Genomic DNA, 14,978 nt, shown 5'->3' with positions numbered 1-14,978 from the left:
AACCAAACATATGAAAATGGCATGTAAACTGTGATTACTAATATAAAAAGACACTTACATTTCCTCTGAATGTAAAGACTCAGTATCTGTTGCAACAAAACTGAATGTTTATGGTGACTCCAAGCTAATAATCTTTTTGTGCCTGAGGTTCACAGGTAAAAGTACTGACTACAGTTGAGTGCATATGTTTATAGGATGTCACAGAAATTTGATATTTTAAGATTTACAGACTTGATGAAAAATTACTACATGGACATGTCAACATCAATAATCGTGGATCGTAATGCTCCAAATAGGTCCTGCTTTGAAGAAGTGAATTCCCCATAGCAGTAAGATAGAGCAGAACTGAAAAGCTGTGTTGTTTTGCAAGTTCTTCCCTGTGGCTTGGGTATTGCAGATATGTTCTGATGTACTTGCATTTCAGGTCACATTCAGTTTGGTTTTTTGTTTTAGCATAATTCAGGTGTCATGGTGGAAGCTGTGTGGTTACTCACAAAGGATTTTGCATGGAGTTGGATGCTGTCATGCAAATCTTGTCTTGAAAGCCGTCTTCGGAACTCATTAGTGGAAAAGTAGTATATGACTGGGTCAAGACATGAATTCAGACTAGCAAGACACAATGCCACAGAATGAAATATTAGAATCACCCTTCTGGCTAGGCAGCTTTTAATTTCATTGGACTTCACCAGGAAATCTAAAGGAAAACTGAAATGATAAGGTGCAAAGCAAATTAGGAATACCCCTGCACAGGTTAGAATCATCTTCAAGGCTTTCTGTTTCTCTCCAAGATCTTGGGCCATGGGATATTTATCTTGCAGTGATAAAACCGTCTTCCAGGTACAATATAGGACAATCAGAAGCGGAGTTACAAACCCAATCAACTCGCCAATGGTCATCATAACAACGGACTGGGCCAGGTTGACATTCCTGGTAGGAAGATCCACAAAGCATTTGGTCCTATTGCCAGGGGTATCATCACTGGTTCTGAGGAGTGGAAAGAGTACACAGGCAAGGCAGATGATCAGCCAGCCAGCAATGCTGATGTACAGGTCATATTTCTGTTTGCAGTCATGGAAGCGAAAGGGGTACATGAGAAACCAAAATCGTCGCACACTGATGCAGACCAAGAAGTAGATGCTTGCATACATGTTGACATACTTCAGGTAGAAACAGAACATGCAGAGACCAGGCCCAAATGGCCAGTCATGATTCAAGTAGTAGAAGATCCTCAGTGGCAAGGAAAGAACTTGTAGTAAGTCAGCAATGGCTAAGTTTATCATAAATATCACAGCTCGTTTTGTTTCTTTCATATAACCATAGAATACCCACAGGGCTAATATATTCCCTATGAGACCTGGCACAAGAATGACAGTGTATGTCACTGCATAAATAAAGTATCGAAAATCTGTATTGTCTCCGTCTGGCCCGGTACACGTGTAATTAGCAGGCATGATTCTCTCTAGAGAAACTATCTTTGCCTAATGGTGGTTCAAAACTAAATTCACAATCAACTGCTGTTCCTTCCAAAAGATTGATTGCCAGTGGGTTGGAGATACGAAGTATAAAATAACCTTCCTCTTTTTACCACATCTGTCTGAGTCTCTACGTATGATTTGGGGATTTTTCAAAGAATGATCTGCATTTTTGATTTAGATTTGTCTAGAGTAACTACATGGAAGTCTAGCGTACAAGCACAGATGACAAGCTGTTACAATTTCCCCTCTTGTTTATTTTAAGGCCCTCTGGGACATCATGAGAGCTTATTCTCTCCCATTTGGAAAAGGAATGTACCATATAGCAGTTCCTCAAATTCCTATATGATGATAGCCTTCTCTTTACAGGTGTCTGGCAGGCCGTTTTTCTTTTTTTGGCTCACATAGAAGAAAGGATTGCTTTAGTGCACAATGAGTCCGCCACTCTTCAGGGATGATTAACTTGGAAAGATCAGCTTTCTGGGACTTTTTCAGCTATATGTCAAAAGCTAAAAAGTAGGAAACAAAGGCAGAGCTGCAAGCAAAAGAAAATAAGTCAATTATTTCCTGGCCCAGCTTTGAAAAAAAAAAAAAAAGCCTGTGTTCAGAAAAATATTCTAGTTTGAATGAAAAAATTCTTAAGTAAGGGAAGGGTTTATGCTGCAGTTTCTACAAGGCACTTTACAATCACAGAAAAACATAGCTTGAAAGAACATGAGAAGTAATCTAGCCCCTTGTTACTCAAAATTCATGAACGAATGACGCTTGGGAGCTTGTTACAAATTCAAAATCTCAGGCGTCACCCTGGACCTGATGCATCAAGATCTGCGTTTTAACAATGAACTCAGATGATTCTTCTGCGTATTAACATTTGAGAAGCTATGATTTGGACTACTGCTTTACTAACATTACTGATGTCTGAATCATCTGGGGAAGGTTAAAAATTAAAATACAAGCTTCTGGGTGTTTCCTCCAGAGATTCTGATTGAGTACTGATGGGGTACAGTATGCAATTTGTATCTTTTCAAAGCTCTCCATTTGGTTTTGAAATAGCCAGCCCAGCATTTGTCCTTGAACCATCATTTGATCCAAATCATTCCTATATGTCTAAAAATAAGTGGACAACCAGCTTCTCTTTAAATAATCCCATTTACAGGAGTCATTTAGTCACCTCTTAATTACCTGAGACAACAGATGTACCACCAGAGCAGAGAATCAAAATCCATAGAAAGTTGACTCAGCTGGGTTTATGACCTTTATTCTGAGGTAAGTAAATTTTAGCTTAGGGGCCTGGATAGTTGCCTCAAGGCTGCTGAAATCTAGGAGGACTTAACTAACTTTAAAGATATGTGTGGGAAGAACAAAAATGAAATGGGAATTATGAAACATCCTGCTTTGAATGATCAAATCCATGTGGTTTGAAGTGTGTGTCATTGAGCCCCTGAACAAATTATTATTATTTTACTTCAATTTCATGGTAAGTGAAACAGCACGTTTTATTCAAAGATATGATGCTCACTTTACTTAAAAGGCTTGATGAGTGATTCATAATATGCCTTTGGATTGAAGAGATTAAATACCCGAGATTTCTCAGGTAAGGAAGACATAGAAAGATAGTGTTATAAAAAACAGTGAAGCACAACTGTAAATAATACCACTTTTCTTTGAGATTGTCCTTTCACAAGAAAAAATCCATATTTTAACAGGGACTGAAACAGACTCCAATTTTAAGTGAGACCCTTATTGGAAGGAAATGCCAAGCTCCTTGGGCAGATTTTTTTTTTCTTCAGTATACTGTACTTCCTCAATTGTACTTACTTTCTTGGTACGAGGAAAAAAGTAGAGAGAAAGGGAATTGATTGCCTGAATTCAGCATGCTAATTTTTCAGCCATATGTAAGTGAGAAACTATTTCATATGGAGTTCTTATGGGAAGTTATTGTTTTTTATTTATGAATATGTATATGTTCATCCAAATCTGAAGCTTTACTTAGTTGTACTTATGTTTCAAAAGTATTTTCCAGCAATATTAGGTCTCTGGTTGCTTGTCCAGGTGAAGTCTCATTCAAAGGAATATTAGAAATGGCTTTTTGTATCATTTTGCTGAGACCTACTATATGCAAGCTTCATTATCTATGAAGATGGTAGTTGATAGCACCTTAAAACTTTCTCCCTTCAAAATGTGCACCTGGGTTTTAACTAAATAAAATGAATGATTAAAAATACCAGATTATCAAATTACTTAATTCCTTTTTTTGGTGTTGTTCTTAAGAGACAGTCTTAAGAGACAAGACAGCTCTGTCTTATCTCCTGGGTTGGAGTGCAGTTACACGATCCTAACTCACTGCAGCCTGGAACTCTTGGGCTCAAGCGATCCTCTCACCTCAGCCTCCCAAGTAGCTGGGACAACAGGTGCATACTACTGTGACAGCTAATCAAAAAAAAAAAAAAATTTGTAGAGATTGGGGTCTTGCTTTGTTGCCCAAATTGCTCTCCACCTCCTGGGTTTAAAAGATGCTCCTGTCTCAGCATCCCAAAGTGTTGGGATTGTGCCCAGCTTAAATTGCCTAATTTCTAATGGTGGTCTTTGAGACACTAATTGCAAGTAGAGATGCTATCTGGGGTGTGAAGCCCTGTCCAGAAACCATCCCATCACAGGTAATAAGCAACCACTTGCTCAAAATTCAACTTCATATTACAGTTCTGGTTAGGTGCACACTTTATTAAGCCCAGAAAAAGCAGACCTAGTGTGCTGCAAGTGACTGCAAATGTTGTTAAACTGAACAGCTGTGTGCACGTATATCAAAGGCAATTGTACCATTATGACACATGAGCAATCCCAAGTTCTGGACAGAAGAGAAAAGAACAATTTCTTCCTAATTCTGATCAGCACACAGGCAAATCTCAGGGCTTCATTTTTACTTTTGAAAATCTTCAAAGTAATAAAATGCTTTGAAAAGTATTTGCCTGGTTAGTTCCCCTAGGAAATTCACCAGTTTTGCCCTACTGAGTATTCTATCACTTTTTTTAAATAAATAAATTTTAAAGAGAGGCGCTCCTGGATGTCACTTTGAACCAGGCTCCCAATTTATCTTAGCTTCAACATCTTCTATGAGTTCCCTCAAAGGTCAATTTCATGAAGACAGGAAACACATATGTGCAGACAGACAATGCAGTTATTGTGAACATTGCCTTTTTGCCAGGAAGTTATTTTACTTAGCTAAGTCTAAATTTCTCTACTGAGATCTGAAAGCAATTTCCTCTTAATCAGACTGCATTCTGTGTCTCTGCTCTGAGAAGTGCTCTTTTAATTACTTGGAGACAGCAGGAAGGTTGTCACTCAGTCTCACATCACCAGTCATATTGCCTTTTCTCAGATTTCTTAATTTGTGATCATTCCATATTCTGGAGAATAGGGCAAACCAATTAGTATTGAGGACCTCACGGGCTATTCAACCTGTACTGAAATTAACAAGACCTTTAGCTACTATTCGCTTCCCTGCCCCTACCACCCATTGGAAAAAAAAAAAAAAAGTTAGGCTGCGTATTCTTACACTGCTTTTACCTCTCAGGGTCTATTTTTATTCTTCTCCTTTTACTTAGGCAGGGTTTCTCAAAATTTGGCGCCAGGGCTAATTGGAGTGCTTATTAAAAATGTGTATTCCCAGATGGACAACTGAATCTTATTTGTCAAAGAGTGGAGCCAAAGGATCTACATTTTAACAAGCATCACAGATAACCAAATTGGAGAGCCTTAAAATCTGAGAATCTTCACTGAGTGATAAAGAGCAATACCAAAACCAATTCAATTATTTTGTTAAGCTACATAACCAAACTGAAGTTTTTGCAGGAATTCACTGTGTTTTCCTATCTTCATTGCCTGTGTTTTTGACTTTCTCTCTGCTTAAATTGTTCTATCCCATCTTTACTTGTTGAAATCCTGCCTGTCCTCCAAGGCCACTATCTTAAAATGCTGCCTTCTTCATGAGGTTTTTGTGATCTCTTGCCTAGTTGTGATTATACCTACCTGTGAACTCCCAAAGCAGTTTATTTGTGTCAGAAATATGTCCCTTTCTTATTCATTCCAGAAAATTGTGAGCAGCTTGCCAGCAAAGACAGTGTTTTCATGACCATTATAATCTTCCACCTCCAAAGTGCACAGTTACTTTGCATGTAGACGAAACTCAGTTAGATTCAACTAAGCTTAGGTGTAAGTTTAGATCTAAACCAGAGCCTAGTGTAGTAAGAAGAACCCTTTAGGCCGGGCGCAGTGGCTCACACCTGTAATCCCAGCACTTTAGGAGGCCGAGTCTGGCAGATCACGGGGTCAGGATTGAGACCATCCTGGACAACATAGTGAAACCCCATCTCTACTAAAAATACAAAAATTAGCTGGGTGTGGTGGCACACGCCTGTAATCCCAGCTACTTGGGACACTGAGGCAGGAGAATCGCTTGAACCCGGGAGGCAGAGATTTCAATGAGCCGAGATCGAGCCACTGCACTCCAGCCTGGCGACAGAGTGAGACGCGTCTCAAAAAAAAAAAAAAGAAAAAGAAAAAAAAAAGATCCCTTTAAGTTTATATATACTATGGTCTTTTGCAAACAATTTTATACAGCTCCATTTTGTTGACTACTGTTTAACTTGTGATTCATAGTGGTTTGCACACCTTGTTTATCTATACATGGTTAAAAGACTAGTGAAAATATTAAATCACTTTTGATGGATACTATAAAACACTGAGCAGACAGTTTAGGATTACATGTAGCCAAATATCTGGCTGGCTATCAGTGTCTTCTGTTTTTAGCACTCTAGGTGTGTGTACTCCAACTCCTAAGAGACAAGTCACAATTTTACAAAGTTCCATTTTACACATTAAATTTCAAATATTTCCACTTAGTAGAAGTGATGAGAAGATCACAAGTTAGTATGTTACAGTGGGAAAGCTGTATGTTTCCTGTTCTCGGTGCTGACAGGGCTGTGGGGATTTTCCTCCAGCTTTTCTGAATGTTCACCTTGTGTCTCAGAGAAAACATGAACATTTGGACAAGAAATAGGATTTTTTAAAGGAAAGTTATGGGCTTCCAAGCTTACATAAAATAAACTAAGGTCCAAGATAATCAGACCCTTCTGGCCCCTTTCACTTTTTTGCAGTCCTCTTGCAGTTTTCTCCTAGAGAGTGTGCCCTATCCACGACTCCACACGATTAATAGCCTGTGAAAAGGGAGGAGTAAACCAACCTTATGGGGTCTGGTAGAAAGACCAAGCATGGAATGGAAAATAAAACCAGTTATCAAGGCCTCACTCCAGGTTCTGGCCGGAATTGTTGGTATAGGTGGCTACCCTATATGGTGTGATTTTAAGGGACCGAAAATCCTTATTTTAAGAAGAAGGAAGGTAAATATTCTTTCCCACTTGGTTTGGGCCCAATTTCCTTTTTTCTTGAGGATAAGCCTTTTGTCCTATAGAGTTTAGGCTGCAAATGCCAGATTCACACCTTTAAAGATGGGGCCCAGGAACTTAAACTTGGCAAGCTTTCCCTGGAAATGTCAGTACTTCACACAAACTGAGAATTTCTGGAGCATATACAATACATCCCAGTAGATCCAAAAGCTTTTGCATCCTTGGCCTTTAAGCTCAGTTACTATATCAGCTTTTTTTTTTTTTTTTGTCTTAGTGCTTCGTTGTATTCCTCCACGTTTACCCGTGCTTTACTTATATTTGGGAGCCACTTTCTTCACAATACATTGTCCAAAATCTACAGCATTTCATTTTAAATAGCAACAACAACAAAAATACGGAAGCCTCTGAGCAGACATTAGGGTTTTCAGAAACTTTGAGAAAGAATCCTAATGAAAATGATTTAAAATTTAAAAATTTAAATATTAAAATACAAGTGACAAAAACGAATTGTTGGCCTCTCAGTAATTACTCTAAAAAGCGCACATGGAGCTTTCAGTAATTACACAAAAAATGCCCATGAAACATTTTATGTCTCAATAACTACACAATTAATTTAAAATACAGGTGTCTCATTCTTGCATTTTAAATGACAGACACTAGACTCTGTCCTTAGATTAAGTTTTGAGGGAGGTATGGGTGGGAGGTGCAAAACATTGACCACTATTATTCCAGATGATTGAAAATAAGCCTCCCCTAGTGGCACAGTTTTATCTTTTGCTAGACTTGTATTAATTTTCTGGATCTTCGTAGCATGTTTCCTCTGCTACTCCTACTAAACAGGATTCTGGTTCGTTATTTCTCAATTTTCTACCATTTTTCCTATGCCTTTACAGTGGATATCATCAATTAGGCAAGACTTTGGAAGAATTTATTTTATCCCTCAATTCAGAAAATAAGCCTCCATGGTCACTGAGCAGTAACGACATGCAAAGAACCAGTATTGTGGGCCTATATTTCTCCTTCCAGTAGCATAACCCTCCTGATTAGTAGAAACAAACCAAGCATTTTGGCAACTGTGGCTCTCAGAAATATCCTTCCGGTTAGTGACACTGGAGTGTCATTAAAAATAAAGATGGCTGGACTCTTTAAGTAATCTTCCACCAGTGATGACAACTCTGTGTCTGGCACAAGCCACCTGGTTTTGGTGGAAGCAGAAAGTGACACATAATTTCTAATGCATCTCCTACATGGTCTTTTTCTTTTGTAAGCTACTACATTTGAGAACAGAGCTATAATTGTAAAATGTTAGAATAGTAGGTGGTACCTTGGAACTATCTCCAAAGGAAGGCATAGGGGTGTGGTGGGGGCGGGGAGAGATTCCTAGATTAACCTTAAAGGCTTGTGGCACATCTATTGTACCCATGATCCAAGTACCCAGGTAATGACATATTCATTTGGAGCTCACTCTACTCTAAGTCTATAATAAGGATGCCCCAAGTATGAAATATCGAACATCAAATAATAATGTAGGTCCTCATCAGTACTGTTGTCACATTTTTCTCAGATGGCATCATATATATTGATTGGAAGAAAGTGGTGAAAACCATTCATATAGGGCCATTTCATATGGCTCCCTCTGTTCTTCCCACAATAATCTTTTAGGTACTAGATTCACAAAGAGCCACACATTTTGCTCTCCTGTACAAGATGTATAAAGTGCCCTAAAGGACAGCGGACTTCATCCCAAGTCTTGCCTGAGATCATGTGAGGCCCTAGAGCTTAATGCATGGACAATATTTGAATGGAATGTTACATATTTGTGTTCACTGCATAATATTTTGTTACTAAATAAATTTTCAGTAATTTACATTATTTGCAATATTTGGCTCATTTTTGGTGACTCCTTATTTCATAGGATAAAAAGTAACACAATTTGATATTGGGATCTAATGAAGGGGGACTAGCAGGTCAATGTCTGCTTTTGTTTTTTGGCTTTAAAAACAGAAATATATTATCCCTTCTTTTCTTGTAGTCTACAGTTTGAGTTACAAATCATCTAGGAAACTGAGAAAAATCCCTTCTTCCCGATCTTTCCAGATGTTCTTGCAGAAAGACTATGGACTTCCATTCTGGGTTAACTCAAAGGACATAGTGTTGTCTCCTACCTAAAATTAATAGACTAGTAAATATCCTGCTGGCAAAAGTAAACTTTCTGGACCTTTTCAGCATAATATCAGTAACACTCAGCAGTATTTCAGAAGGCAAAAACAAATTCATATTTTCTCTTTTTATAAAATTTTGACAATCGCCCTATTGCCTTTTTAATACGTTAAATAGAAAGACTTTCTTATTTTAGACTGACATATTTCTGCAGTTGCCTTTATCAGATAAAGGTTGAATTATCTTGTTAAGTTGTGTAAAATCTTTCAAGTGTCCACACTGCAATGGCCTAAAAAACCTAATATTCTAAGCCTTGTTCTGCCTTCTAGCCTGATTTATTATTGCACCCTTTCAAGTGCCCTAGGCTTCCACCATGCCAGACTGTTCTAGCACACAGCATGTACCTCGATGTCTCTGTCTGACTTTAACTTGAACATCCTTATTTTCCAGCTTCCCAGCAACTCTTTCTCACCTTGATGGGTGGGAAAATTCCTAATAGGAGAATTTTGATTATCTAATTTCTTCCCATAAATCTTCCTTGAATCATTTACATTGGAATTGGCCCTTCTTCCTTTAAATTCCCATAGCATGTTGCATGTACCTGTGCCATAGCCTGATATGGTTCAACCTCTTTGATGGTATAGATAGTTGTCTACACAACCACTAGATTCTAATCTCTTTGAGAGTAGGGACACTGTCCTATTAATTTATGCATTCCTCGCAACAATTAGAATAGACTTTTACTAAATGTCCATTAGTAGATCTTTAAGAAACACCTGCTAAACAGATACTACATCTGTCCTTGCATGTTTACAGAATCATTATTTTAAATTGTCCATTTCTGTATCATCTTTGCAGTAGAGCATTTAAAGGCCATTCAAGTTATAAAATCTAAAGGAATATTTAGTAATTTTTAGCTATTGTTTTACTTATTTGATATTGGCCACTGAAAAACATTTACATTTGAAACTTTCAAAGACACTTTTTTTAAAACCTTTTTTTTTAAACTGATAAATGCATTCAGATTTTTTTTCTTTACACCCTTGTATCTCCTCTCCCCTCAAGCCTATCTGCCGGGAAATTTGCTCTTCCTTACTGGTCACCTGCCAATGGATAAAAATAAGTGCTTTGAACACTGCCCATTGAACTGATTAGGATTTCCTGCATGGTTTCCCCCAAATAATCACAATGTGTTCACTTAAGTGTTTGTGAAGCAAACTGAAATAACTTTAATAACAAGCAAAATAAACCACCCCCTTTGCAGCAACAATGACCCCTCTAGCTTCATGTCCATTTAACCTTTAAAAAAATCATCCAACTAGAAAATTACCATCTTTATCTGCAATCCATGAGCTAAGGCAGAGTACACAACTCAAAACACAGTCATTGCCTCATTTAAAAATCTCAACTCTTGTGGAAATACATTTATGCAGCCACATTGGATTACAATCAAAGAAAGTAAAAACGAAAGCAAGTCAGTTGAAGAAAAAGCATCACCTCCTCTCCACACACACGCACCAGAATGGAGTAGACCACACTTCTTTGTGGCAATGTAGTGCTATTTTTATTTTCCCTATCATAGCCTGCTGCCTTCATATGGCAGGAAATGACAAGTCCCTGCCCACCATAGCTAAAGGACTTGGCAAGTACCCAAAAATATGTTGAACAGACACTGGCCTCCAAAACTGCAGTTGAGAAAAAGTAATATTTTTAAATTAAATTTACCTGCTGGTTTGTTCCCTTTTATTTGTGCCATGGGCTAATTGTTTACCCCCTACATCATTATTTACTCAGAGAGTAAGGCTAGACTCCTGAACATCAGTGGCCCTATGGAATTAATTTGGGCTAGGGTGACTTTATATGTAAGTTAAGCATTGGCTTGCTATTTATTTATTTCTAACTTCCTTCCCTTAAATGTATGGTGTGAAAATCTAAACAGAGAAAGTATTTCTAAACCATAACTTATGACCATAAATAAAAGAATTGTTAATAAATGTTATTTGCAATTTTTTTTACGATTTTATTTCATTAGAGTGAAAACTAAGCAACTAGCCAATTCTTGAGATTGATTTAAATCAAGTTCAATGTATTTTTTGCCTGTTTTCTTTGTAAAATTTAAGCAAGTGTTAGGGTAATGATGTTTACCTCTACACCATGGCAAATAGCTTGAGTTCAGATGCCCCTTCGGTGTACCTACCAACCTAAGTATTTGTCAGGTGCAAAGAGATTAGAAACATAACTCTGACAGTTTGGAAAGCCAATTGTTTGTTTCAGCAATTATATCAGTAACAGTTTAATTACAAATATGCAATTTCTGGTTATTTTTATTTTAAAATGACCATCAAGTGGTTATGTACTTTCATCATTTGTTCTGTGATAGGCCTCTAGTCTACTTACCTACTTAACTATCTATTCATCTGTAATTTAGACAAGCTTTTCCAGATGGGATCAAGGAAGGTTAAAACAAATAGCTAGCAATCTTAAATGGAAATTTATCTAAAACTGAGACACTCCTATTGCCCTGCCCTTCCTAACATTAGGAACATCACTGATACCACCAATAGCTCAATGTTTCAACTCTGAAGTATTCTTTAATTCTTCCCTTCTCTCTTCACTGCCTTCTATTTAGACTTCTACTGAGTTTGTCTGACCTTCTCCGTAATATTATTCTGATTTAACTTGTGCTTTGCCTATTTTCTTGCTCTATTTACTTGAATTATTTAACTCTGAAAACCTCTGTAGGTATGCTATCATCACATTCCATATACCACACCAAGGTATACATCTTCATGACATCTCTTTAGCCTGAGACAATGAGTAGTAATCTTCATTTGGAACCTCTAAATCTGAGAAAAGTTACCCAAGAAACACATCCTACACACCACACACACTTAGTACTTTCTATATTTCATAAGTGAGTTGAAACTTTTAGGACATGGGATTCCCCACAGTGATAATATTTTATTTAAATAATAAATTTATTAAAAAGCAAGAATCCAAATGAGTTTGTCTGTCCTAACTTGTCACTTTGAAGGTCTATATGTGTATTTCAATTTTTGGAATTCTCTTTTAGAATTACACTCAGAACATGCATCATGTTCTTTAGAATAATTTTACGGGTGACAAATCTTTGATTTTTAAGGGTAGATAAATTATTGGGAAACAATCAAAAGCCATTCATAGCCAGTCTGAACAGTGAAGTTAGAGATCAAGTAGAAAAAAAAGGCCTTTTTTTGTTCAAAAGCATGATATGATGACATTGTTTAAAGACTCATTTTTCTTGATCAGCTCAAACCTATTCCAAAGACAATTTCAAAGAGTATGAGAATATTTGGTGAAATACAGCATCATTAAGATAAGCATACAGCCTTGTGAGGTCACTTTCAAAATGATGACATTTATTTGAAAATATAAGTTGTGCTCTTTACTTAAATTAGTCATAGACTGAGAGTGAAAAGTCTTGACTTCTTGTTCTACCTCTGCAATTGAATGCCTGTGTGATCCTGAGAGAGTCACTTAATTTCTCTGGGTGCCCATTTCTTCTCTAAAATAAGCATGTTAAACCAGATAACTTTTAGAGGGAATTTTAGCTCTAATAATTTGTCACTTTACTTCTGAGTTTTAAATAGCCTTGGTTCTCCATGCCATATGCATTTATTCATATGTATGGGTATATAATATTACATAATATCCAAATTTTTGATAAATAATAAGGCATGATTTATAGTAGGCAAAAAGAACATGGACTCTAGAGCCAGTCTTACTGGATTCAAACCTTGTCTCTGCCACTTCTTAGCTGTGAGGCTTTGGGCAGGTTATTTAAACATTTCTGTGCCTCAGTTGCCTCCTCTTTTAAGTGAGATGATAATAGTACCTGCCTCTATGAATATTTAATGAGTTAATATTTATAAAGCTCTATAGTAAGTACTATATAAATATATAAAATAAACTAATTATTAGCATTTTATGCAGTGGAAGATAACTGTGTGCATACACAAACGTTGTGGCCAAGGGCTGAATGCTATCTAATGTATCCAGGAAAAAATAATTTAATAAATTTTCATGAATATCTTTATACATCTATGAATAAATGTTTTGCTGTTTTGTTTTGTTTTGTTTTTTGTTTGGTAGTAGTAATGGTTGGGTCTCTCTCTTTTACTCTCTCTCTCTAACTAGACATCATACCTTGATTAGGAATTTTCATGTCTATTTATAAATGAAAATGCACTTGAATTTCCCCCAGTTAATTTGAATTTTGTATCATAACAGGATTGCAAAGATGAACCAGCAATCTCATCTGTTAATACCTCCAACAGAGGTATAGTACTTCATTTTAGCCAATAGATTATTACTTTTTTCTATGTTTAATCTTTTAAAATTTTTCTGGGTACATAGTAAGCATACATATTTGTGGGATACATGAGATATTTTGATACAGGCATGCAGTATGAAATAAGCACATCATGGAGAATGGAGTTTCCATTCCCTTGAGCATTTATCCTTCAAGTTACAAACAATCTAGTTGCAGTCTTTACATTACTTTATAATGTACAATTAAGTTATTGCCCATAGTCACCCTGCTGTGCTATCAAATAGTAGGTCTTATTCATTCTTTTTAACTGTTTTTTTTTTTTTTACTCATTAACTTTTGACAATAGAAATATGCCACTGTCGGCTGGGTGCGGTGGCTCACACCTGTAATCCCAGCACTTGGGCAGACTGAGGCAGGTGAATCACGAGGTCAAGATATCGAGACCATCCTGGCCAACATGGTGAAACCCCATCTTTACTAAAAATACAAAAATTAGTCGGATGTGGTGGCACATGCCTGTAGTCCTAGCTACTCAGGAGGCTGAGGCAGGAGAATCGTTTGAACCCGGGAGGTGGAGGTTGCAGTGAGCCGAGATTGTGTCACTGCACTCCAGCCTGGCGACAGAGCAAGACTCCATCTCAAAAAAAAAAAAAGAAAGAAAGAAAAAGAAATATGCCACTGTCTGTGTAGGCTACCCTACCTAACATGAATCACTAATATATGAATGTTACAAAAAATATGGTTCAGACAGGTGCCTAATTTTTTATCCCTGTCTCATTGAGCTTTCAACTGTACTCATCCTGATTATATCAGGGGAAAGGGCTCAAGTGGTCTTGAACAGAGGTTCATTTCCCTTTTATGAGAAAGTCTCACTAGAAAGAAAGACTGGGGTGGCCTAAAAGATATAACAAAAAAAAAAGAAAAGAAAACAAATGGGGTGGCTTTAATTTGGCTTCCAGATACCCAATAAACCCATATATTAGTTTGGTGCAAAAGTAATTGTGGTTTTTGCCATTCCCTATATTAACTGAAAAAACCACAATTACTTTTGCATCAAACTAATATTAAATACTTGGGTTACACATGAAGGGGATATGTGCGCTACAGGAGTTTTATTAGCTGGTAGAACTCTGACCTCCTGGTCCGAAGTATAACATAATGCTACAATGGTTGAGGTGTTTTTTTCCCCCATGTTTAGGTGAACTGTACAGTCATTTTGTTCATGATTTTTCAAACTAGGCTCAAGCACTAGACATGTTCCTTTACAATGAGTAGATATCAAGGCTTGTGCTTGGGCAACACACTTCTTCTAAAAACAGGCATCCAGACAAATAACTAAAAAGTAAACAGAATAAACACTTGCTGCTCTGAATCTGCATCTTCCAAATCTGCCCCTAACCTGATACTTACCAATCAATAAATAGAAATTTGCCAAGCATTCAAGTGATTCACCTACGGCTACTGTAATTTTTCTTTTCCACAAACAGCATCACCTTTCTCAACATACACACATATTACAATATTGTATGCATGTAGAGTGGCCGGTGGGTGCTGGATGAGATTATATTACATAAAAGTTTAACACTGAAAGCATTTATTTAATCTGTGCATAGACTTGCTTTCAAAATGGGA

At 37.0% G+C, this 14,978-nt stretch overlaps 1 protein-coding gene across 1 annotated transcript; it reads right to left on the bottom strand.

The window, feature by feature from the left end:
- Positions 1-449: 449 nt before the first annotated feature.
- Positions 450-1,451, bottom strand: GPR174 (G protein-coupled receptor 174). Its single transcript, XM_003824418.4, has one exon. It carries the CDS (start codon positions 1,449-1,451, stop codon positions 450-452), a length of 1,002 nt encoding a protein of 333 aa, XP_003824466.1.
- Positions 1,452-14,978: the final 13,527 nt, after the last annotated feature.

The sequence above is a fragment of the Pan paniscus genome, chromosome X, assembly GCF_029289425.2.
Source record: "Pan paniscus chromosome X, NHGRI_mPanPan1-v2.0_pri, whole genome shotgun sequence".
Classification (NCBI taxonomy): domain Eukaryota; kingdom Metazoa; phylum Chordata; class Mammalia; order Primates; family Hominidae; genus Pan; species Pan paniscus.
This window is presented reverse-complemented; position numbering and strand designations above follow the sequence as displayed.